Source organism: Hemicordylus capensis, chromosome 6, assembly GCF_027244095.1.
Source record: "Hemicordylus capensis ecotype Gifberg chromosome 6, rHemCap1.1.pri, whole genome shotgun sequence".
NCBI lineage: Eukaryota > Metazoa > Chordata > Lepidosauria > Squamata > Cordylidae > Hemicordylus > Hemicordylus capensis.
Window position 1 is genome coordinate 102,101,181 of NC_069662.1, and position 23,996 is coordinate 102,125,176.

The window sequence follows — 23,996 nt, forward strand, 5'->3', positions numbered from 1 at the left end:
CTTCTCACGATCCCATGAGCAGGCTAGCTTGCAGGTGGCAAGGAAGGCTTAGTTTACAAGTGGAGGAGAAGGCTGCAAAATCCCGCCTTCCCTGCAGACTGACACGCCCTCGATCTCGGACAGCGAGGAGGAAGGGGAAGCTGTCAACTTTCCAGGCGATGCAGGAGTGTCTGAGGGGCAGAGCCCGGCTGTCAGTGTTGATGAAACAGCTTAATGATTCAGAACAGGCACAACAACCTGAGGCAGCAGAAATTGTGAAAGACCAATCTGAAGAAGAGCTATACAACCAGCCCCCGCTGACTCCACAACAGCGGCGTGTCACGAAACTCCGGGATCAATTGGAGACTATTAGGAGAAGCAAACGCCTATTGCAGAGGGCTGATAAGCCTTGAATGCCTGCCAGCTGGGAGCTCTTGGCTTGCACTATAAATCACGTCACCAGTCTTCTACTCACTGCTGAAAAACAACATTCGTCATCCCTTGTGCCGACAGCGTGCAGCCAAGTCCGGTCGAGACAAACTTCTCAAGCCGTATCCAGTTTCAGCAGCTTCACTGTGTCTTGTGATCTTCCCTGGCAGTCGGCCAGACCTTGACACAGACAATCCCCAGAACTGTCTGGATGTGCAGATTGCGCACACAGGTGGCCTGCTGCTGCCCCAGGCAGTGCGGAGGCGCGAGGGCCAGGAGGACGCATCATCCCAGCCCCTGGATATCCCACACTGCACCGCATCAGTGCATGGAGAACTGTGGAGATGCCCCCTCTGGCGATGACCGGGAGCCCAGCAGCCAGTGCTGTCACATGAGCAGTTTTGAGCCTGGGTTATGGGTGTGCTCGCACCCTTAACCTTGGCTAACCAGGGGGCTCCTAGAAGGATTTGCCCACGCAGTGGCACCCAAAGCTGCAGGGCTCCCAGTGGTTCTCATGGGCAGCCAAGCCCGGGCTTAGCTACACTAGCTCAGTCTTGGGTGCCTGTGAGAACAAACTCAAAATTTGTGTTCTCATAATATTTTAGCAAACTTTTCACACCAAATAATCTCCAGTGATCTTATCAATTCCTTTAATATTAAGAACAAATAAGAGCAACATTTGTATACATGAAAACAATTTTTTATTCAGCATTTAGGCTACAAAACACATTGTGCAACCACCAACAATGCATGTGTTGTATCTACAGCTTTGAATTAAGGCCCCCATTGAGGCTGGCAAAGATGGCCTCATTTATACATTCTAATTCAACTGATTCTTACTCTAGTCTCCCTTTGACATTTTTCTGTTGAAGGAGTCCTGGAAGGTTAAAGTATTCTCCCATTGTTTTCTGAATGTTGCCATTTCTGATGTCAGATTCATGTTCATTTATTTTGCATAGAGATTCATCTGTTTGTCTTATGCAGACATAAGAAGGGCACTATTGGCAGAAAACAGTATATATCACGTTAAAGGATGAGCATATAGAGCATTTGTACCTATTCATAACATTGTGTCACAGCACTGGCAACTCGGGGTCAGTGTACAAGTGTTTGAGGTATAGTTTCTCCCATATATTACAAGATCTACATCTTGATGTTATGAAGCAAAATCAGGTATAATACATCCTCTGCCACAAAAACATTGCAGTGTTCATCAAACCAAGCAACCTTGACCCATGTCTGCTAGTAAGATCAAAAGTATACTTGCATACGACTGTCATAACAAAGGCAATCAAAGAGTCTTGTGTCTCCTTAAAGAAACCATAATCTCTAATGGACTAGAAAGCTTCTACCACAATAAATGTGTTGGTCTTTAAATACCACAAGACTCTTTGTTTAAAAGATATTGGATAAGTACACACTAGCTTCCTGCCCCACAAAATTTAAAAGTGGCTTTACTTGAAGTAGGGAAATCATCTTCTGGTTTATTATCACTTTCCTGGATAACCAAGGGCATTGTTTCTGGCTTGCATTCTCCACACTAGGATCACTCTAGGCATAAAGCTTCACATTCTTCTTGAGTTTCAAATCTGTTTTTGTTCCCACCACAGCCACCATACCAGAACTGGGAACACATGTCCTGCTCCTTGTTGTAATGCCACTTCAAAGTGTAATCTTCACACTCACCACGGTCCATATCCACAACACAGGCATCTAGAAAATTCAAATGGGTTTATTAACTTCACATATTCTTATGCTGCCTTTCATTCTAACAATGCTCCCATTGTGGCTTACAACAGTCTTGAAAACAATATTAAGGAAAATAAATACAAATAAACACAGCAAAACAGTACAAACCCAAGCAGAATGATAAAAACTATCAGCATTAATAAAAATAAAGCCACTGTAGATGGCAAGTTGGAAGACCTGGGTAAATAAAAAGGTATGTGTTCACTAGCAAATCGAACCACAAAAGAAGAATCGACTCATTGAACTGACCACCCATAGCCAGCCGGTTCAATGAATCCAATCGGAAATGCACACACACACAAAATCATGAATCACAGGGAACAATGAGGAACTTGAATCACCCCATTGTTCCCCATGGGTAAGCCCGAGGGACACCAAAGTTGCTACTGACCCAGATAAAATGTGGCTACTGACCTTATGACCCAGATAAAATAAAAAATTCCATTAAAATCACACTATTGACTGATTGCTTTGTGGGTTGGTTGGTTGGTTGGTTGGATGGTAGGTATTTATTTTATTTTATTTTTACATTTATATCCCGCTCTTCCTCCAAGGAAGTTTCTTTTTCACAACAACCCTGTGAAGCAGGTTAGGCTGAGAGAGAAGTGACTGGCCCAGAGTCACCCAGCTAGTTTTATGGCTGAATGGGGATTTGAACTCAGGTTTCCCTGGTCCTAGTCCAGCACTCTAACCACTACACCATGCTGGCTCTCATTAGGGTAGGGTCATGCCCTACCACCCAACCCACTTTGGTACCCCTAGAGCCTACCCATGAAGAAAAATGGAATGATTCCTCATTTTTCTTTATGGGCTAAGCACACATTTTAAAATCCTGCAATACTGCCTCCCCCCACCCAAAAGCAACACGGCAGAACAGAAGCACACATAGTGCCTCCCAACACAGAACACCACATTTTGCCAAAAACACACAGTGCAAAGATGGCCAAAAAAGAATCAGTGACTCAAAATCCACCAGCCACAGTGCCTGCACTGCAGTAGCATCATTGGCACAAGCTGCTCTCTCTCACACACAATTATGACTGCATCCTCACTTGCAACAGCTGCCACAACAGAGCAGCTCAGCAGCCAGCAAGCATAGCCATAAGCTCAACTACAGCAATGTCTCTTCAGCCACATTTTGACTGAGTCCAAATGCAATCTTGCAATCCAGAATGCAGATCACAGAGCAGACCAGAGCAGTGAGTGAAGCACAAGGCCAGACATGGAGCTTTCACAAGGACAGACATGGACAGACAGCAATCACTAAGAAGGTGTGTGTGTGAGAGAGAGAGAGTTGAGCTGTGCTGCCACTGTCCATTTCTTGCCACAACACCATCTCACAAGCAGATAATTGACCAAACCACAACTCAAGGAAGGCTGTGACTGGTGCTGGGCCCCTTGTAGGTTTCATCTACATGAAACCACTGTGAGAGATCATCAGGAGATTTGGTGCTGAGTGCTATCAATATGCTGATGACACCCAAATCTATTTCTCTATATCAACTTCATCAGAAGATGGCTTAACCTCTCTAAATTCTTGCTTGGAATCAGTAATGGGCTGGATGAGGGAAAACAAACTGAAGCTGAATCCAAACAAGACGGAGGTACTCACTGAGGGAGAGCAGAACTTAAGAAATGGTTTAGATCTGCCTGTTCTGGATGGGGTTACACTTCCCCTGAAAAATCAGGTACGCAGCTTGGGAGTACTTCTGGACCCAAACCTGTCCCTGATATCTCAAGTTGAGGCAATGTCCAGGAGTGCTTTTTATCAGCTTCAACTGATATGCCAGCTATGTCCATATCTTGAGAAAAAACAACCTTAAAACAGTGGTGCATATGCAGTATTATCTACTGCAATGCACTCTAAGTTGGGCTGCCTTTGTATGTAGTTCAGAAACGGCAACTGGTGCAGAATGCAGCAGCCAGGTTGGTCTCCAGAGTCACCCATAGAGACCACATTACTTTATACTGACTGCGAATTAGTTTCTGGGCAAAATTAAAAGTGCTGGTTATTACTTACAATGCCCTGAACGGCTTGGGCCCAGGGTTTGTAGAGAGTGTGTTCTTCTTCATGAACCCTGCCACCTATTAAGATCATCAGGGGAGTTCCAGTTGCAGTTGCCACCAGCTTGCCTGGTGGCGACCAAAAACCGGGCCTTCTCTAGGGTTGCCTCAAGGCTCTGGAACACACTCCCAAATGAAACTAGAATCTCTCCATCTCTGGTTGTTTTTAAATAACCTTTGAAAACAGATATGTTTCCTCAGGCTGTTAGTTTATGATGTTTTAAAGTTTTATTTATGGTAATTTTAATCCATTTTATATCATGTTTAGGTTTTAGTTGCTGTTTGTTTAAATTGTAAACCATCCTGAGATTTTATATAGAGTAGAATATAAATGTGTTGAATGAATGAATGAATGAATGAATGAAAGCAGATGCTCTTCAGCTACAGCCCCACAAGTGCTGCTTCAAAACAGCCTCAAAATGCCTTTGAGATCCACAGTAGCCCCAGACCATTATGGAGGGGGTAGGCGGGACATGTCAGCCATGGGATTTTGTCAGTGTGTGCTTTAACTTATTGGTAATAAAAGGGCTGGGATGAGCTGGGCTCCTCCCCTCTTCAGGCTAGGAGAAAAAAATCCAGTATTTCCAATCACCTTTATATAATCTGCTCCTATCATTATGTTGTCCACCTACTCTTCCAACAGTGACTGACTTCACAGCAATCTTGCTGAGGAAAATCTTATCACTGTTCCCCGTCTGTGGAAATGGTAGTGTAAGCTGTGTTGTACTTGATTTTCAGATAGAGCTCCGCATTCCTAAGCCTTTTATACCACATTAGCATGTGAGGCCCATTGTTGACTGGACAAAGTCATTTTGTGTAGATTACACTTATAGGTAAATTCTAGAAATTAAATATATTTAATATATTTTTTATTAATGTGCTTGCAAAGGGGAAGTAAAAGAACAGTTTGAAATTTGCAGGATTTCAATTTCAAACATTATTTGTTTTATTGAATAATGACCACATCTGGTAAATCTGAATCATAGTAAATTTGAATCTGAGAAATATCTTCTGCTTTTCTTTGGCATGATGTCAGGAATTATTGATGTGATTACTGAGTGTTAAAAATCTGTTGAGAGCAATGACAGTTAAAATATGATAATTATATTCAGAATTTCTTCTTTAAAATGCCCCAAAAAACCTGTTTAAACTTTTCATCGAGCATATTCCTGTGTAAAAAAAGTAGTAATTTCAGTGACAGAATTGTTCATGCAAAATTTGGCAGCTGTAGATCATCAGGAAGTATGACTTTACTTTGCACAAAAACAAACATACAAATTCTTCAAAATATATGATAAATGGTTTCACTTAATGAAATCAGGTCAGCCTAGCCTTCTGTTGCCAGCACTGCTATTCTGCGCGCTCCCAGAAGTCTCTCTGCTTATGTCCAAGACCACAGGCTTATGGTTCTCACTCTTAACATGCTCAGGGGTCTCACGGGATCGTGGGCTCCCCATTTGTTGGAATACTGGGGACAAATCACTTAGCAGGCAGTGGGACAGTCGCCCCCAGGTTCACCAGATGCGAAGTGAATTGAAAGGTGATTAGCCTCGCACCTTTCCCTATATTCAGGAATGTCTAAGTAGACTCCATAGTTAACTTTCAATTTAGCTTCCTCTCAAGGTCTTTTTGTCTGAAGATTTACTCTTTACTTTCCCTTCTCTGCAGTTGCCTCAAACAAGCTAACACCAATCACCTTAGCAGGAAAGTCAGATAAGGCACTGCAGATGCAACTCCCTTCCTATCACAAAAGAGCTAAGAGGACAATAGGAACTCAGAGGTGCTCCCATTAAAATTACTGATTGATTTACCAGGTCCTTCTGACCTCAGACATGCCATGCTTGCACTTTCATTCAGTCCATTTACATACAGGTTGTTCTTGACCCATTCAAATTATTGTATCCAGCAAAACAAACACAGACAATGGGTCCCTTTGAGATTCATCAGAATTGCCATTCCCAGGAAAGAAGAGCAACTAGAATGTTGCCTCAGACACATTTTGGACTATAACTGCCCCTGGTTTCTTGAACCAGTGTGCTTCTTTTGGTCTCTACACCATGGAGTCACCCATTGCATGGGCAATAGACTTGGCACCCTCCATAACAACTGGCTGCCATGTCTTGTTCTTTGTGCCATTCATGCTTCCAGCCTCCAGATCAGCCTTCCTCGCTGGCTGGATCTACCCAGCCCATTTTGCTGCTATGAGAAGTTGGCTGCACGAAAACAGACACCTTTGGGATTTATCCCTGCTGCCTAACCCTCATGCTGCCTTCAGTTCTTCATCACCTGCTTTCACCCCTGAGGAAAGAGGTCCTTCGGTTGCTCCTGAGCCACGAGGGTCCAATCGCCACTAAAGGAAGGATGAGGTTGTATGATAATCACTGCCCCCCTCTGGGCTCTCCCTCTCCTTGCTCCTTTTCTTAAATCCAAAAACCTGTTTCTCTCAAGCCATCTTTTTTCTAGCCAGCCTGGTAGGAATTTTAAATCGGACACTAAGCCAAATTGTCTCTTTGATTTATCTGGTTAATCGTTGTAACGTATTTTTAGTAGTAATATTGCTTTTATCACCTTTCTTATTCTGCTGTCCCCCTGAACCCCAAATAAAATCTTACTTTGTTTTGAACTTCAGCCTCTCTGTCTGTCAGTCATTTCCCCAGGACCAGAACTTTGCACAAACATTATTCTGACATGGGGCTGCTCCACTCCAGCTCGCTAATTCCCCACACAAAGCCTGAACACATTTAGGGGTGTTCGCCAATCACCCTGGAGCAGTTCCGTTAACACTTCCTATCTTTACATCTGGTCCTAATTTTAATGTGGGAAACCTTGGTGACATGCAAAGCAATGAACTATTTCCTTTTTAAAATCGACGGCAAAACACCAAAATAATGTATGCAAAGGATTTTTTTTTAAGACACCAAAATTGACCTTTTTTCAACAAAGGCAATTTGGAAATCACTTCAGCTGACTGTTCCCCAATGGACCAAGCCAGTGGATAATATAAAAACTTGGATTGCAGCCTTAATTTTTTTCATTTCAGGGAATGACAAATTCATGCTAAATAAGTTGCACAAATAGTCTTCATGTCTGAACTATGCAAAGAAAATTTAAGCCATGTATAAGCTAAACATCTGCATAGAACAGGATGCATCTGCGAAATGGTTAGGCTCCAGTAGCCAGAATGAGGTCCACTGATGGTTAATTCTTATTACCCTGAGAGAGATCCATTTTGATCAGCAGAAGCCCCAGAAATAATAGTCAGTGTACTAAGAGTTATAAATGTCTCTTTAGGGTTTTTTGGCTACACTGTAGCTGCAGGCTGCCTTCACAGAAACTGCTTACTAGGGATGTGCACAAAACCAGTTAGCCCAGTTCCGTTTGAGACTGCACCGGGCTCAGTATATTCGGTTTTAGCACCCTTGAATGAGGGGCCTGGTTCAGTTTGAATTCGAACTGGTACGGGCCCCATTCGGGGGTGCCATCCACATAAAATTGGTTTTTAAAAAGGTGGACTTACTGCCACTGAGGGCTTCAGTAGCTTTGTCCGGTGGGGGGGGGGGTGCAGCTGCGGCAGCAGGAGGGGGTCTGTGGTCGTTTCCCTACACCGTTGCCCTCCTACAGGCTGGTTTGGGCAATTTCAGGCCTCTGTGAGCATGCGGTGGCCATTTTATGGGCCACTATGAATGTGCACAGAGTAATTGCATGGCCAGTTCACCAGCCACACAAATGGCTCACGCACATGCATGGTGGCCTCAAAAATGGCCACCACATGTTCACAGAGGCCCAACATGGGCCGAACCAGCCCATAGGAGGCCAGTGGAGGAAGGGGGACCGCTGCAGACCTGTTGCAGTCGAAGCAGAACCTCGGCAGCGGTAAGTCCGCCTTTTAAAAAACCAGTATTACATGGATTGCACCCATAAACCAGGCCCGAACTGGCCCAGGGGTATTGGCTCGACCTCGAGCCGAACTGGGCCCAGTTCAGCTTGAGATTGAGCCCTGGAACCGAACCAGTTCAAGCTCGAGCCGGTTTGCACATCCCTACTGCTTACATATCCTACTGCTTAAATTGGAAAATATGTAATGTGTGTCAATTATGGGTGACCCACACTGTTATCCAAAGAATAGCAGTGTGTTCCTACTCTTAGAGTCAGTTTACATAATCACCAGACTGCAATCCTCCACGTGAGGATGCAACAGACTTGCATGCTTACATCCCATATGTTGTAATGTGTGAGCCCAGCTATATGCACATCTAATACCTGAAATTTATCCTCCTCCTTTCTTGTTGTTCCCTTGGGTAGTATGTTATGGGTCACACTCACATATGATGTCATGTACATCACTGCAGGGATGGAGTATATTGATTTGGTACCTCATCATAAGTAGAAGATTGTGGCTTTGGTCAGTGTGTGAATTAGTCATTAGAAATGCCATAGAAAAAGGTCCTGCTCTGAGGAGAAAGCAGGACCAAGCACTGATTATTTGTGGTACACATAATTTTGAGAGAGCGCCATTCTGGATACTGCAACTCACGACCCCAGAGTATGGCAGAGCACAGAGGCATTGCCTGTTACTAGCAAGAGGAACTGTGTGAAACTATGTAAATATGACTTCATTAATACTACACACACACACACACACACACACACACATCGACACATCCACCCACCTCCGGTTCTTTGTACTTGCTCAAAGTGTTCTTCATTCTCTGTTCTGTTACCATGATGAATATTGTTCTTTGTGAAATGCTCGTTCTCCATGTAACCATATTCCTCTTCTTCTCTGTACTTTACAGGTTCTTGGGTGGCCTCCATAATTTTTTCTTGCTCTGCTGATTGCAAAGCAGCACCATAATCCAATACAGGAAATATAATCCTATGAAGGAGAACCCATGGTAGACAGGAAACTTTAGATACAAGATATACTGACAATGACGCCCTAGACTCATTGACCCAACTATTGCACGGCTTCGGCCTGCTTCTGCATCTGCTAAAGCCAATGTCGTTTTTTCTCCTTAACTTGGAAGAGCAAAAAGTTTGTACCTGTCAGTCCCAGCTATTAGCTGCTGATAAGTATCTCCTCGATCCAGATTTTCACATTCTTCCTGTAGGCCTGGAGATGGATAAGGATTTGTCCCTCCTAAGGGGAAAGGAAAAGAAAGAATACCAAAGTGTAAACATGGCTGAAAATTAAGGCAGGAAAAGAATACATGAAACAATTGCTAATAAATAAAAGGAAAGCACTATTTCTTCACAAAGTAAGTACAGATTTTTCAGCATGTGTAGAGAGTATAAAAATGGAAAACCATACTATATGGTATGAGGAATTTTCCAGGGTTTTGTTTGTTTGTTTAAATAGTTCACTATCTATAAATCTGTTAAGAATGAGGACTTCAATTAAGGATGGTTTGAACGGAATTAAAATCCCATTGAAATCAAAATGACTGACTTCCTACTAAATATGTTTAAATTGCAATCCTTAATACATCTATTTGCTAGTTAGTTCCACTGAAACCAGTAGACTAGTAATTATGCCTAGATTTAGAGGTTCATCTTAGTTATTCCTGATTAAAGAGGAGACCATACCCAGGTCACAGCCACTTAATGGTGCAGTGGGGAAATGACTTGACTATCAAGCCAGAGGTTGCCAGTTCGAATCCACACTGGTATGTTTCCCAGTCTATGGGAAACACCTATATCAGGCAGCAGCGATATAGGAAGATGCTGAAAGGCATCATCTCATACTGCACGGGAGATGGCAATGGTGACCCCCTCCTGTATTCTACCAAAGACAACAACAGGGCTCTGTGGGTGCCAGGGATCGACATTGACTCGACAGCACACTTTACTTTTTACCATACCCAGGTCAGGCAAGTCAGCTGGAGGCACAAGCTCACAAAGGGGGCTGTTGAACAATAAAATGCTGGTGTGGGGTATGAAGTATGATAAAAGGAGCTGACTATGTTTAACCTGGAGAAAAGAAGACTAAGGTATAATGGCAGTCTTCAAATATTTGAAGGGCTGTCACAAAGGAGGAGGAGCATATTTGGTCTTTGTTGCTCTTCATTGCTGGAACTGGAACCTATGACTTGAAATGGCAAGGAAGCAATTAGGAAGAATCTCCAAACTCTACGAGCTGCTTGACAGTGGAACATTGTTGTGCAGTGATGGGCCCTCTTTCTTTAGAGTTTTCCATATAAGGGTGGGCGAATGTTTGTTAGGAAGGCTGTAACATTTCCCATACTAAGCAGGGCTAGTGTGTGGACTAGAAGACCTGAAAGATCCCTCCCAACACAAACATTCTATTATTGCCTCTGGCCATCTGAATCTGTCCTGAGCTAATGAAGTCACAATGGTCATCTCTTCCATTGCCTTTGGAGATATGGCTGGCAGTGATTGGGCCTTTTCTGTAAGGGTGTGCACGAACCAAAAAATGTGGCTCAGTTTGAATTTGAAACAATTTGAAATGAACTGCATTGCTCTGAACCAGTTTGGGTGATTCAAGCAGCCATGTACTTGTAAAGGGGAATCCAGTGAATCTCTTTACAAGTAGAGGGTAGGGGACTCTGCTAGTTAGGGGGCAGCCAGGTGGGGGTGTTGAAAGATATCAAGAGGTACTTACCGGGCCGGCACAGCCACTCACCCTCCCAGTGTGGTCCCAAGCACATCGCCCCCTTCTTTACCAAACCACCACTGAGCCGCCACCGGCTTCATAAAGGAGGGGGCAGTGCGCTTGGCCAAGTAAGCAGCTCTTTACATCTCTCACTGCCCCCGTCCAGCTGCCCCTTACCATGCCAAACTGATTTGCCTAAACCGGGCCTGGTTCGGTTAAGTCATGGACCAAACCACCTCCACTCTGGTCCATGATCAAACCTCCACACTGGCCCTGGTTTGAAGCAAACCGGTTCGGCACAAACCGTTCATAAACACCTCTATTTTTCTGTTGTGGTGTCCATTCCATGGAACTCCCTCCTGTGTCAAAGTTGATCAGTTCTCACTCTTCTGCAGGAAAATAAACACCTTTCTGTTCCAGCAAACCTGTGATTTGGTTTGTTGGTCTTTGCTGACAATTCTGGTTATCTTTGTGTTTTGCTGCTGCTTGCTTGTTTGTTTTACTTTCTTTAATTTTATTGATACTTTAAAATGTTATTGAACATTGTCTTGCATGTCTCCGTATCATGAGGAAAGGTCAGATGGATATATAAGTAAATATTATGCAACTGGCCACATGTAAAGGAAAACAAGCAAACCCTAGCCTAGAATTTATATTTCCATAGAATGAAAGTAAACCATGCTACATTTTAACCACACTTACGTCTTAAAAGGTTTAAGAAGGCCCGGCTAAATTGCAGTGCATATGGCAATTCAAGTTTATCACTCCGGCCCAGTTGCAATAGGTGCTGCTCCACTGGGACACTGGAAAGTTCTGTGATCTCTGTGTCATCAACTCCTCTTCCAAGTGCTAAGGTGAACATGGTGAATCCTTGGCATTTGGCCTCTAGCGACATTTCTCTAAGTTTCTGCCTGTCCCAGGAACTTGTCTTACTTCCAAGTATTGTAAAGATGACTCTGTGTTTTCTTGGCATGGGGGCTTCCAAAAACACATTGTTAACTGTCCACTGTAGGGCATGACCAATGGCAGATGGACCTTCCAGCTGGCGAACAGATTCTAGGATGTGCTTTTTCATCAAGTTTTTATTGTCATATGTGACCAAATCAAATTCTTCATGCACTGGGCTTGAGGTTCTGTTGAGTGTGAAATGTCGTGGAGCCTGTTGCACCAATGCCACCCTTGCGCCTCCATCTAGCTCCATGGGCTGTGGAGCAATAACAAAATAATCTAACATGTTGCTCACAAATTCCTTCATCGTCTCAAACTCCTCACTTCCAACATTCCGAGAGCTGTCAATGATGTAGGTTAAGTCCATGTTTATTATAATGGGAGGAGGAGCTGCCACTTCACATTCTGGATCAGGCTTGCATTTATCTGAGGAAGAAGCATTACGTGGAAATTAATGCTATGGAGTGACTAAACAGAGGAATTAACACAGTATTTATGTTGTGTTTTTTAAAAAATTTAAAGTTAGGTTTTTAAACTTCAAATTTATTTCTAAGAAATGATTTTGAAATGCTCACTTTCTGAGATAGAGGACAAAACATAATCAAACATTTTTATTATATTATATATGTAAATATATTTAATATTTCCAAAAATATATAGGCTAATGGAAAGCAGATTAATTAAGCAGTTTGTTAAATTATTCATTATCTGATGAAATTAAAGCAAGGTTAGTAAGCCTCGTCCAGAGACAGGGGCTTTCTTTACATTAATAACTTTGTGAATTATTTCTTTGATTTGTGTCCCATTATTTGTTCTGAGTTAAGTCCCTAAGGAGGCTCATAATGTAAAAACACAAATCATAAACACTTAAAGCACACTACAGTACATAACCAGTAAAATCACAACAAATAAAAAATCAGCAATATAGAAGAAAAAATAGCCGAGCTGGTGAAAAAGATGCATTTTTACCAGATATCAGGATGCAATGTTTAGTAAATGAGTCAAGTTAATGTTAATAAAATTTTTGATCAATTAAAAAAGCCAATTTACAAATTGGTCATTTTAAAATCAAAAGTTAAAAAATTATTTTAAAATTTGTATATTTATAAAACCTGCAGATAGCAAGCACTATTTTAAGAGATTGTTCCTTCTGAATGAGATAGGAGTCTTTCTTCTAAGATTATTCCTGCTATGAATATGAAAGCTCCTAGCCACTGATTGAACTGGCACACCTAGCATTCTCCATTGTGGTCCTTCCAGATAGTGTAGACCACCCACACAACTCCCCTGATTCTAATTAACTGACATTTTTATAGAAATAAAATCATTCTATATATCATCAATGTGATAACTAATATAATAAAATGGATGGGCTCACCATAGCAGAGAGCACAACGGAATACACTGTCCAAGTTCTCATCCTCCTTGGATTCCCAAACAGCCAATTGAAATCGACGGGTATCATCTGCCTAATTAAATACAAAGCCAAGGTTAGGATAAACAGGAGGAAATGCAAATAAAGCACAATACAGGAGAACCTCAATATTCACAAGGGTTCCGTTCTCTGCAATGACCACAGATATGGAAACCATGAATACTGACTCACTGGGGCAATGGGATTGCAGGGGTTAGGTTCCTGAAGGCCCAAACATTGCCCCCAACCAAAAAGTGGGGTTAAAGGGGCAAAATAAAGTACCCTACCACGCTCTGTGGGCCTCCAGCGATCCAGCAATGCCCCCCTGAAGTCTGAAACCATCCATTTGTTAGCCTTTTTCTGTGATTTTTCACAGATTTTTTCAAGTAAATGAGCCATAAAATGGCTCCTGCCCTCAAAATGGCAACCAAAAGTGACCTCCAAGTCATTTCCGGTCACCCCCAACCTGCAGATATTTGATTGATTGATAGGTAAATTTATATACTACCTTTCGTTAAAACAATCCCAAGGTGGTTTACAGCAAAATTTAAAAACAAGATTGTAAAAAAGACACAATTAAAATATTAAGCTAAAAATATCTGATTAAAAATTTAAAACAAAAGCATAAAAGCAATATGGAGTACAAAAAGCAGCAGCAGAGACAATCAAATAAAAGCCTGGGTAAAAAGCCACGATTTAACATGCTTTCTAAAAGCTGTGATGGAGACCGAGGAGCTAATAGCCACCGGGAGAGCATTCCAGAGTCTGGGGGCAGCAACAGACAAGGCCCCGTCCCGTGTGCACGACAACCGAACCTCCCTCATTGTCGGCACCCAGAGCAGAGCCCCCTCAGATGATCTCCTCAAGTGGGCAGCAACCCTAAGAGCAGGCGGTCCCTCAGGTATCCTGGGCCCAAACCATTAAGGGCTTTAAAGGTTAAAACCAGCACCTTGAATTGGACCCGGTAACAAACTGGTAGCCAGTGCAACTCTTTCAGAATGGGTGTGATGTGCTCCCACCAGGCAGCTCCGGATAAAGCCCTAGCTGCTGCATTTTGCACTAGCTGCAGTTTCTGGATATTCTTCAAGGGCAGCCCCACGTAGAGTGTGTTACTCATGCTTTAGTCACGTCACAGCTGGATTACTGTAACTGTGGCCAGATCTGTCTTCTTGAGAAAGGGACGCAGCTGGCACACTAGCTGAAGCCATGCAAAGACACCCCTGGCCACCACTTCCACCTGAGCTTCCAAAAGCATAGCCGGGTCCAGTAATATCCCCAAGCTGCATACTTGCTCTTTCAAGGGGAGTGCAACCCCATCCAGAACCGGTAAAATCTCCTCATCCCAATTGGCTCTCCTACTGACCAACATTACCTCCATCTTGTCTGGATTCAGTCTCAGTTTATTAGCCCACATCCAACCCATCATGGCCTCCAGCCCCCAAATCAGGACATCCACCGCCTCCCTAGGATCAGGTGACAAGGAGAGATAGAGCTGAGTGTCATCTGCATATTGCTGACAACTCAGTCCAAGTCCCCGGATGACCTCTCTCAGCGGTTTCATGTAGATGTTAAACAGCATGGGGGACGAAGCCGAACCCTTCAGGAACCCACAGGCCAATGGCCATGGAGACGAGCAGCAGTCCCCCAGCACCACCTTCTGGACCCTCCCCCCAACCACTCTCCCCCCAACCGGAACCACTGCAATGCAGTCCCTCCGATTCCCATACTCGAGAGGCGGCCCAGAAGGATACCATGGTCAATGGTATAGAACAGCGCCGAGAGGTCCAGCAGAACCAACAGGGATGCACTCCCCCTGTCTAGTTCCCGGCATAGGTCATCCACTAAAGCAACCAAGGCAGTCTCTGTCCCATATCCAGCATGGAAGCCAGATTGAAAAGGGTCCAGGTAATCCGTATCATACCGGCTTTCTCTCATAAAGGGCAGGTTAGAGACTGGTCTATAGTTGTCCGGGTTGGAGGGATCAAGGGATGGCTTTTTAAATAATGGTCTTACCATCGCCTCCTTGAGGCACGATGGCATCCTGCCCTCCCAGGCTCTCCACCTTCAGTTTCCATAGGGTCTGCAGGGTTGGTGTTACAGTGGCCAAAATCACATTCTAGTTTATCATCCTCATCCACTGGGTCTGTTGCAAAGTTAGTTTCTAGAACCAGAACCTCACCAGCAATAAGGTCAGCCATCTGGTGGGTTTTCAGGCCAGCAGGAGGGTAGGACAGACTCACTGGTGTCACAGGCCTAATGTTCAAGTGTGTCTGTGGCAATGATAGGGCTGTGAGACACTGCAGAGTCCTAGCAACAGCCATCATCTCTGTACAACAGTAAAATGGCCCCCTCTAAACACGCAACCCCCCTAGTCCTGTTTGTAGAGGAGTTGCTTGGCCCCATTTCGGCCAATAAAGTGACACAAAATGGCCTCCTGACCATTATCATGCCTGCGCAACCGGCCCTTTCCAGGGTCTGAAACCTGTTCCTATTGGTCCAGGATGGCTAGGCATGTTCATAGAGGGGTCACATGCCCAGCACATGGCTGGACATATTGTGGGGTAGGAGTGGAGGGTGGGGGCCAAACCTCTAGGGGTGTGGGCATACCCCTACTTCTGACCCTTTCTGGCCAAATAGGAGTCTCCTCTACCCATTTCCTGTGACCAAAGCCCCTCCTCTGACCATTTCTGGTGACATAAGTGCATTTTAACAGCTCCCATGACGGCATAGCGCCCATGTAGGCGCTTTGATGTCATTCTCCAGCCATGTGCTTCTGTTTGTAAACAAAAGCACATGGAGTTTGACAGCTGGTGGGTACCTATACTACTGATGTCATCCACCCCAATTCAAGATGGTGGACATGTGAATGTTTAAAGTTGAAGCAGGCGAACTTGTGAGGATGGTAATTATCAATTAAGTTTATAGTGAAAGGAAAGTAGGCTGATTAGTTCTTACCAGAACAGCTAGTTTTTAATCAAGGTTCTCTATTGCTCCCAAACTTTATAAAGTGGGGGAGGGATTACCTGAACATACAGCTATGAGGGGATATGAAAACTCTATTCATAGGGAATATGGTAAAAAAGCAAATTAAGAACATATTGTTCATACTGGAAAAAATATATAAGAGAAAGTCCTCAAAGCATATAATTTGGCTGAACATTAGGCTTTCCATTAGGTTGAACAATAGTACACCTTTCAGAGTTCACTGGAGATCTTTAAATAGCTTTTACTTTTCAAAGCTAGTTCACGTGCATTTGAAATATTATTTCCTTTCAGCTCTCTTGAGTTTGCAAGTTGTGAAATTGAGAAGATCATTTAAAAACTGGCAATAAATCAAAGGAAAATTCAAGGCTTTGCAAAAGTCATTGTTTTGTAGGAACAAAACATATGCTTCCCTTTCAGGAATGCATTACAGCAATTAAATGATCCTGGAGTGAATATTGTTATATTCTGACAGCATCAACATTCATTAGGATTACTTTTCAGTTATCCCACTGCTGTTATGTGCCTGTATACAAAACAGAGCTATGTAGTTAGAAATGACAGAAAGTTGAATTGGTCCTTTCTGACAGTACAGTTTTTAAGAACTGTTGGTGATGAGTACTCTCCAAGATACTGGGAGTATATTTTGCACAATGTTTACAGAGAGATTAATTGTACTTCCATTATTTATAAAGCTATGTTAGACCCAACACACATGGTATATTGGCAACGGATTAAGCCCCTCAATTATTGTCCAAACTAGTGTCTATCTGAAATGAATATATAAACTCCCACTCATCACAAACTAAGGTTATCAATCTCTTGTCCAAACAAAGCTGCTGCTTAGCTAATTTTGTGATGGCGGAATAGACATTCTCTTTAAGAAATACAAAACAGCTGTTTGACCCACTCTGGAAAGATTCTTTATATTTTTCCAGAACTGGAAAAATGGGCACATAAAGTTTCTGCTATAAGCTTATCAAGGATCAGGTGACACTGAGATAGAGGTAAAAGAAAAGTTTTGGCGGTGGATGTTTTCAACTCTTACATTGAGACCACTATAGTCTATTATGAGCCACCTTGGACACCCTCATCTTGGAGCAGGAAGATGAGTTAAACGTTATTTTAATTAACAAACACTGACACACAAACACTGTGCAGTACAGATGTGCACAAATCAGATTTTGCAATTTGATTCAAGCTCAAATTGAATCACAAAATACTTGAATCGGTTCATTGAAATAGTGGCCGTGGTTGGCTGTTTCAATGAATTAACAAAAATTGATTCAAGTGATTCAAATGATTCGGCCATAGGGAACAATGGGGAAACCAAAGCACCCCATTGTTTCCCATGGGTAGGTCCTAGGATGGTAGGACATGATGGGTGCTACCTACCACCCAACCCACAAAAAAAGGGCAAGCAGGCAATTTTTTTTAAAAATCAACCTTTCCTCCAAACCCCCATAGGATCCTTTGGGGGTGGGGGGCGGGTATTTTTGCCATATAGGTTTTGAAGAAAGGTTAAAATTCCCCCATTGTTTCCTATGCTGCAAAAAGCAGAGTGCACAAATTTTCCAACCCTGCCTTGAAAAACACTGCAGAACAGAAGCACATAGTCTCTCCCAACTCAGAACACCACATTTTGCCAACCACATTGTCCAAAAATGTTCAAAAAAGAATCACTGACCCAGAATCCACTGCCAGCCAAAGTGCCTGCACTGCAGTAACATCATTGGCACAAGTTGCTCTCTCACAAACAATTATGAATGCAGCACCAGCCTAACTGGATCCTGAGGGCGCCACGCGTCCCCTTCAGCAGTTAAACTGCAACTCCCGAATGGAGCCTCAAGGCTCCGTTCAGGAGCCAGACCACGGCCCCTGCGTCTGAAGTCAGATGCGGGGGCATGGCTAGCCCCTGCGTCTGATGTCAGACTGGAGGGCGGGGCTAGCGGGGGCACCCGCCATGGCCACACACGGGCTGCCGGCGGGCTGGCTACGCCCCTGCCACAATGCCATCTCATAAAAGAGACCATACCACAACTCAAGGAAGTCAGGCAAGAACTCAAGGTGTTTTGGGCACCATGGGAACTGTTGTGTGCTTCTAACACAGCATGCATGCAGTTGCACAAGATCACTTTTACACAAATGTTGGAAATTGTGCAAATGCAGTTGTGTGAGAATGTGGCCATTATTTCCAATTACTGTACCACTGTGCAACCATGTTCATGCAATTTCTGACTTCTGCACAGGTATGGATTTGTGCAACTATGTGTATGCTGTGCTAAGTGCACACAGCAGTTCTCATGGTCTCCCAAACACCTGCAGGACAGTATGTGAGCCAATAAATAAAAATTGTCAAAATTTCAAAATGTGATTTTGTCATTGAAATTTGATCCTTAAATCCAACATTCTGATATGAAACAAAAAATTAACATTAAAATTTGAAGTTCACCAGTCTGGTTTTCTTCTTGCCTCCCTTTTAACTTTTATAGATACTGCTACAAAAATCCCTGAGGACTGGGGTGTTTCGCTAAAAGTGCCAATTTACAAGAAAGGATCAAGGGAGGAACCTAATAACTATCACCTGATTAGTCTTCTTAGTGTTGTTAGTAAACTCTATGCCAGATATCTCCTGGGGAAACTACAGGAATGGTTGGATTCTCAGAGCAACTTAACCGCCGAACAGGCAGGATTTCGAGAAAGCTATTCTACAACACAGCAAGTATTTATTTTACAATACTTGGCTGAGAAATACTCCTCTCCACCCAAGTCCTCTCTATATGCTGTGTTTGTAGATTTTAAAGCAGCCTTTGACTCTATTTCCAGAGATAGACTTTGGATGAAGTTAAAGGAGTCATCCATAGATCCACGTTTACTTTTACTAATTTACAATCTTCATCAGAACACCCGCCTCAGAATGTGGTGTAGTAGGAAAGGGCATCTCTCTACCGAGATACCTACTTATAGAGGAGTACGGCAAGGTTGCATTCTCGCCCCTGCCCTGTTTAATTTTTAAATCAGTTCAATAGTTTCACATCTAAATGACCTTGCTCTTCATCCCCCTAAACTTATGAATAGTTATTGCTTAACGTAACTATATATTTAGCTTAACTATATATTTCGTTATTGCTTTACGCTGACGATATTGTCCTATTATCTCAAACCAAGATAGGGCTAAGTCGTGCCTTAACTTCCCTGAGCATTTATACTTTGAAGGTGGTCTTGGAGATCAATTATACCAAGACTAAGGTGATGGTTTTGCAAAACATCCAAAAATCCATAAATGGTCCATAAATGGACATAATATTGAGCAGGTCAAGGTTTTTAAATATCTAGGGGTTGTATTCCATTCCAGTGGATCCCAGAAAGCTCATCTTAGCTTTGTTTCTCACAGTGCCCAGCAGACAGCAAATGTGATTAAATCCTTTTACTTGTCCCAGCAGCTGTCAAATTACTGAAGGCCACAATATACCCTCAAATTATTTATGGTGCGCAAATTGGACCTTTTAATAATTTTACAGTACTAGAAACAGTTAAAATTCTTAAGGGCCATCCTTCAAGCCCCCAGAGGCATAGCCAATGCAGTTCTCTGTAGAGAGGTTGGGGTTACCACCTTGAAAATGAAAATCTGGTTCTGTATAATCAAATTCTGGCTGTATTTGGTTTTCTTTCCAGTTGGGCTCACGCCTCTAGTGCTAATCCACAGCTTTACACCTAAATGGGAAATAGCCCTGAAAATGAAACTACATCATTTGGGCATGACCCAAGAAAACCATATTGGTTGGGGTTTAGATCAGGCAATATGTTTTGTCAGACAACGACGATTGGATATAGACCTCTAGGAGGAGTGTGCACAACTACCAAGGGGAAATTTCAGTCTTAAACCGGCTGAATATTTAGATCATATATTTTTACCTAAGTTCAGGAGAGCCCTGTCCCTTGCTCGTTTGAATGCCCTTCCTTCTGCAGTTCTAGACGGGAAATATAAAAGAGTTCCGTATGCATTGCGTCGGTGCCCTTGTGGTTCAAGGGATATAGAGTCAGTTGCTCATGTTATTCTTTATTGTCAATTTTATGGGGATGCCCATATTAAATTCATTGCTCCTCTCTTAAAGTATTGTCCTGGCCATATGTACCAATTCTACTTGGAATTGCTGCTGTCGAATTTTAAATTTGTTGTCTCTTCTATTAATGTCGCAACCAAACTTCGTAGATTGTATTAGCAACTTGAATATTTTGTAAACTATAAATGTTCTATTCTTAAATGTATCTTTGGTCTAAGACCGTAATAAACTTACTACTACTTGCGTCAATCTTCCTGTTAGTTTGTGTAACCCTAGGCAAATGACTTAATCATATAAACAAAACTCAAATAGCTGAGTCTATCCAGAAATCGGCAATTAGGAATTATTTATACAAGTTAAGCTCTGTCTGTGGCCAAAGCCAGCCGATCGCCGCCGCTCTTGGCGGTGCGGCTTGTTTGCCCCAGCCCCCTATGGAGGAGCACGTGACACTGGGAGCCGGCTCCCATTGGTCAGGCGTTCCTCTAGGGGGCGGGGTCAGAGCAGGCCTACGGCCTGCACACAGGCACCTGCTCAGTCCGACTCTCAGAGTTGCACCCTCCCTCCCACCCTAGGATATAGACTGGACTTGGCTGGTCGCCATTATGGGGCCGGGCAGGAATTTTTTGGCTGTTGGTGTGCGTCTTTTTTCGCCTGCCTCAGGCTATATCGGGGTATAGTAGTTGGTTAGAAGTTTAGTTACATGTAATTTCACGGGTCACTTTGTCATGGGCATGGCAGGTACAGTGCGGGTAAAACCTGGAAAATTATTGGTGCAGCACCTTAGGTAAGCTTTTTGGCTTCAACTAGGAGGCGCTGATCCCCTGAGGCTTGACAGACCGGGGATGCAGCTCAACTCCTACCCTGCTCTAGGTGGCTTCCTTCCGTATGGCTGGACAGCATCAGACAAATAGCGCCTGCAGCAGGGACCTGACATTAGGTTGGCTGAGAAGGGTGTTCCCGCTTGTCAGCGGTCGAATCGCCTCGAGCTAAGGTGCCAGCGCCCTAGGCCTTAGGGTAAGGCGGCCACGTGGCTGACCTGCGAGTGCCCGCACTGTGGGAGTGGAGCGTCAATCCCAGCTGAATTTCTCAAGTCCACTGCAATTTGGAATGTTAATAAAATGGCCAATTTCGCCAAAAGTAACTGTGTCCGTGTCTCCTTGGGTCTGGGTGCAAGAGATGTTGATGGCTGGTTTGGCTGTGTTTCCTGTTTTTGCCCTCTGCCGATGGATGAAGATAGAAATGGTCTTGCAGAAAGGACCTTGCATCCAACCCAATCTCTAAACCTGGCTGAAAACAATGGTCTAATGGGTTTAATGTCCAATCAATCATCAATTTGAATTCACCTGCAATTCCACAAGCTTTACTACAAACTCTAAAAACACAGTATCTCTAAAATGTGAGTTATTTGCATGTTAGATAATAAAATTACTAAACTTGTTGGATGTTGACTCATTTGAGTTAAAGCTAAATTGAAATTGTTTCATAAGAATCCACATTCTTATGTTTAATATTTTCATACCCTGACAGATTCCCTTGAAATTAATGTGACCGAAGTCCAGTTCTCACAAGCAGATGAGATGGCAAATCTGTTGCTGGGCTGCACCACTTTAGAATGTACTGTATGTGGAAGCTCACATGATTGATTGCTCTTTCATACAATAAATAAATAAATATCTACACATAGAACAGTACCAGATGTCAAAGAGAAGAATTCTAGCCTAGCCTTCTCCCTGATTTTCCATGTGCAGGTTTTATATTCACAGTCTAGAAAAAGCCTTATTACCTTATCTGCTTTTTGAGAGAACTAGCCCATAGAAGCCAACAGAAACATTCTTATAGATTCATTCACTTGAAGTGCATCAGCCCATGATGACCTCTTTCTGAGGACAACCTACTTACCAAAAAGGCCTGTCGTACATTAGGCACTTCACTGAGGGCAATGACCACAGGTGTGATACCTAGAGCGGTGAATTCCAACATAGCTGTATTGATGGAGGTTGTATCCTGTGATGGGCCAGTGGTGAGAAATATTGCAACTTTCCTCATAAGGATGCCTTGGCGATACCGTTTAAAAACATTCCTGGCAACAAATCTCATGACCGCTCCAATATTTCGTCTGCCTGAGGACTTCTCCAGTGGTATCCTCCGAATTGCCTCCATAAGGAGGTGATCTCTCTGGAATTCAGCAAACCGAATGAGGTACTTTATGTTGGTGTTGTATGAAAGTACTGACACTCGAGCTCCAGTGGGGCAGTTTCTTCTGCTTAGTTGTATGCCCTTCAGCAAAGAGGTCATAATGTCTTTCATCCTTTCAAAGGACTCTGGGGTAACATCTTCAGACATATCAAGGGAAAACGCCACCTCAGTTGGATATACTGGACACGTGTTCAAACCTTGCAACAAAAGCACAATGTCAGGAGATTTCCAGAATTCAGATATTTCTATCCTCTAAAATAGAAACTGTTTAAAACGTACTTACCTATACAGCAAGCTGAATGGGATTTAAAAAAATTGCTTTAATTTCAGTTGTCATCTCTGGTTTATATTCATTTAAATAATATGCATTATAACATGAATTAAGACAAAACTTAGATTATATAGCTTGTTTTCACATCCCCTGAAAGGTTCCTTTGTGCTCTGAACAAAGCATAGTACAAAGATCACGAAATGAAGTTGTATAGGGAGCAGAGCTATCTCAGACCAGAGGGCTCTATGTTCAAATCCTAAATCCCTTATGCACTCACCGGATAGTTTGGGAAGTTATTTTTCTGTTTTTTAAAGGCTAAAATTAAAAAATATTATTCTAAATCACAAAGCTATTTTGCAGGCTAAGCGTTATAAAATGTTTGCATATTTGAGATTTGCAAAATACTTTTAGGGCATTACTTGTTTGGGACATACTTTCATACACAAAATATGGAAATGGAATTTATCTCAAATAGTCAATTGAAATTTCAAGCAGCATAAAATGCATATGTAAGGTATAGCATCCAAAGTAAAAGCTGCACAAGCAAAACCCATTTGCAGAAGCGGGGTGGGGTGATTTTCAGCAAAACCCCTTTCCTCTACTGTTCCCTGCAGTCCTCAAAATCCTACTCCAAGTCCTTCTTCCTTCTACAGGGCCCTGCACCCCTTTACAGAATCTGTTCGTGAAGGTCCACCACCCTCTGCAGAGGGAAGGGGAAATTGCTGAAAACCACTCCGTTGCATGAATGGCACTTTTCATGCAACTATTCATGCATGCTACCCTATATTTAGAAATGTTTTATACTTTATTTCTTTTTATCTACATTGAGACATTTTCTATACAGTAATGGCAAATCAACATTCAAAGGATTAAAATAGTTAGGCTAATCTCAACAATCTATCTATAAATGTTCACCTTTTTGGTGATACTGTCAAATACAGATTGACACATACCAGCATGGTGTTACTATTATCTTAATTTATACTTCTGACTACATTTATTTGAAGTAAGCCCTTTTGGAAGCCATGGGACTTACTTTTAAATAAAGCATTCAGGACTGAGCATTTAAACAAACATTACAATCAAAATGCCAGACTGAAACAATCAAATTTGCTAGTCCCTGAAAGTTGCCCTGATACTAGGAAGATGTCATTACTTACGGCAGTTTTCTCGTGTAAGGTTAACAAGTTCACAAGGCTGTAGGTAAGGGGAGAAAAACAAATATATAGAGAGATTAGATAAACAGGGGTGTGTGTGTACACACATACACACACTGATGGTCTGAAT

The 23,996-nt window shown here is 42.8% G+C and overlaps 1 protein-coding gene across 4 annotated transcripts in view; it reads right to left on the reverse strand.

Annotated features, from left to right (window-relative positions):
• Window positions 1-1,086: 1,086 nt before the first annotated feature.
• LOC128331672 (collagen alpha-6(VI) chain-like) overlaps window positions 1,087-23,996 on the reverse strand; it is a 130,595-nt gene continuing 107,685 nt past the window's right edge. For 3 of the 4 annotated variants that reach the window (XM_053265375.1, XM_053265374.1, XM_053265373.1), the window contains 7 exons: window positions 23,870-23,906; window positions 22,142-22,635; window positions 13,161-13,251; window positions 11,537-12,208; window positions 9,265-9,361; window positions 8,892-9,097; window positions 1,087-2,121 (listed from right to left, as the gene is read on the reverse strand). In XM_053265375.1, the coding sequence (XP_053121350.1) occupies window positions 1,955-2,121; window positions 8,892-9,097; window positions 9,265-9,361; window positions 11,537-12,208; window positions 13,161-13,251; window positions 22,142-22,635; window positions 23,870-23,906 (1,764 nt within the window). In that variant the 3' untranslated portion in view covers window positions 1,087-1,954. Of the gene's footprint in view, window positions 2,122-8,891; window positions 9,098-9,264; window positions 9,362-11,536; window positions 12,209-13,160; window positions 13,252-20,093; window positions 20,150-22,141; window positions 22,636-23,869; window positions 23,907-23,996 lie in introns of those variants that run through there. The other variant, XM_053265377.1, reaches the window with a different exon arrangement.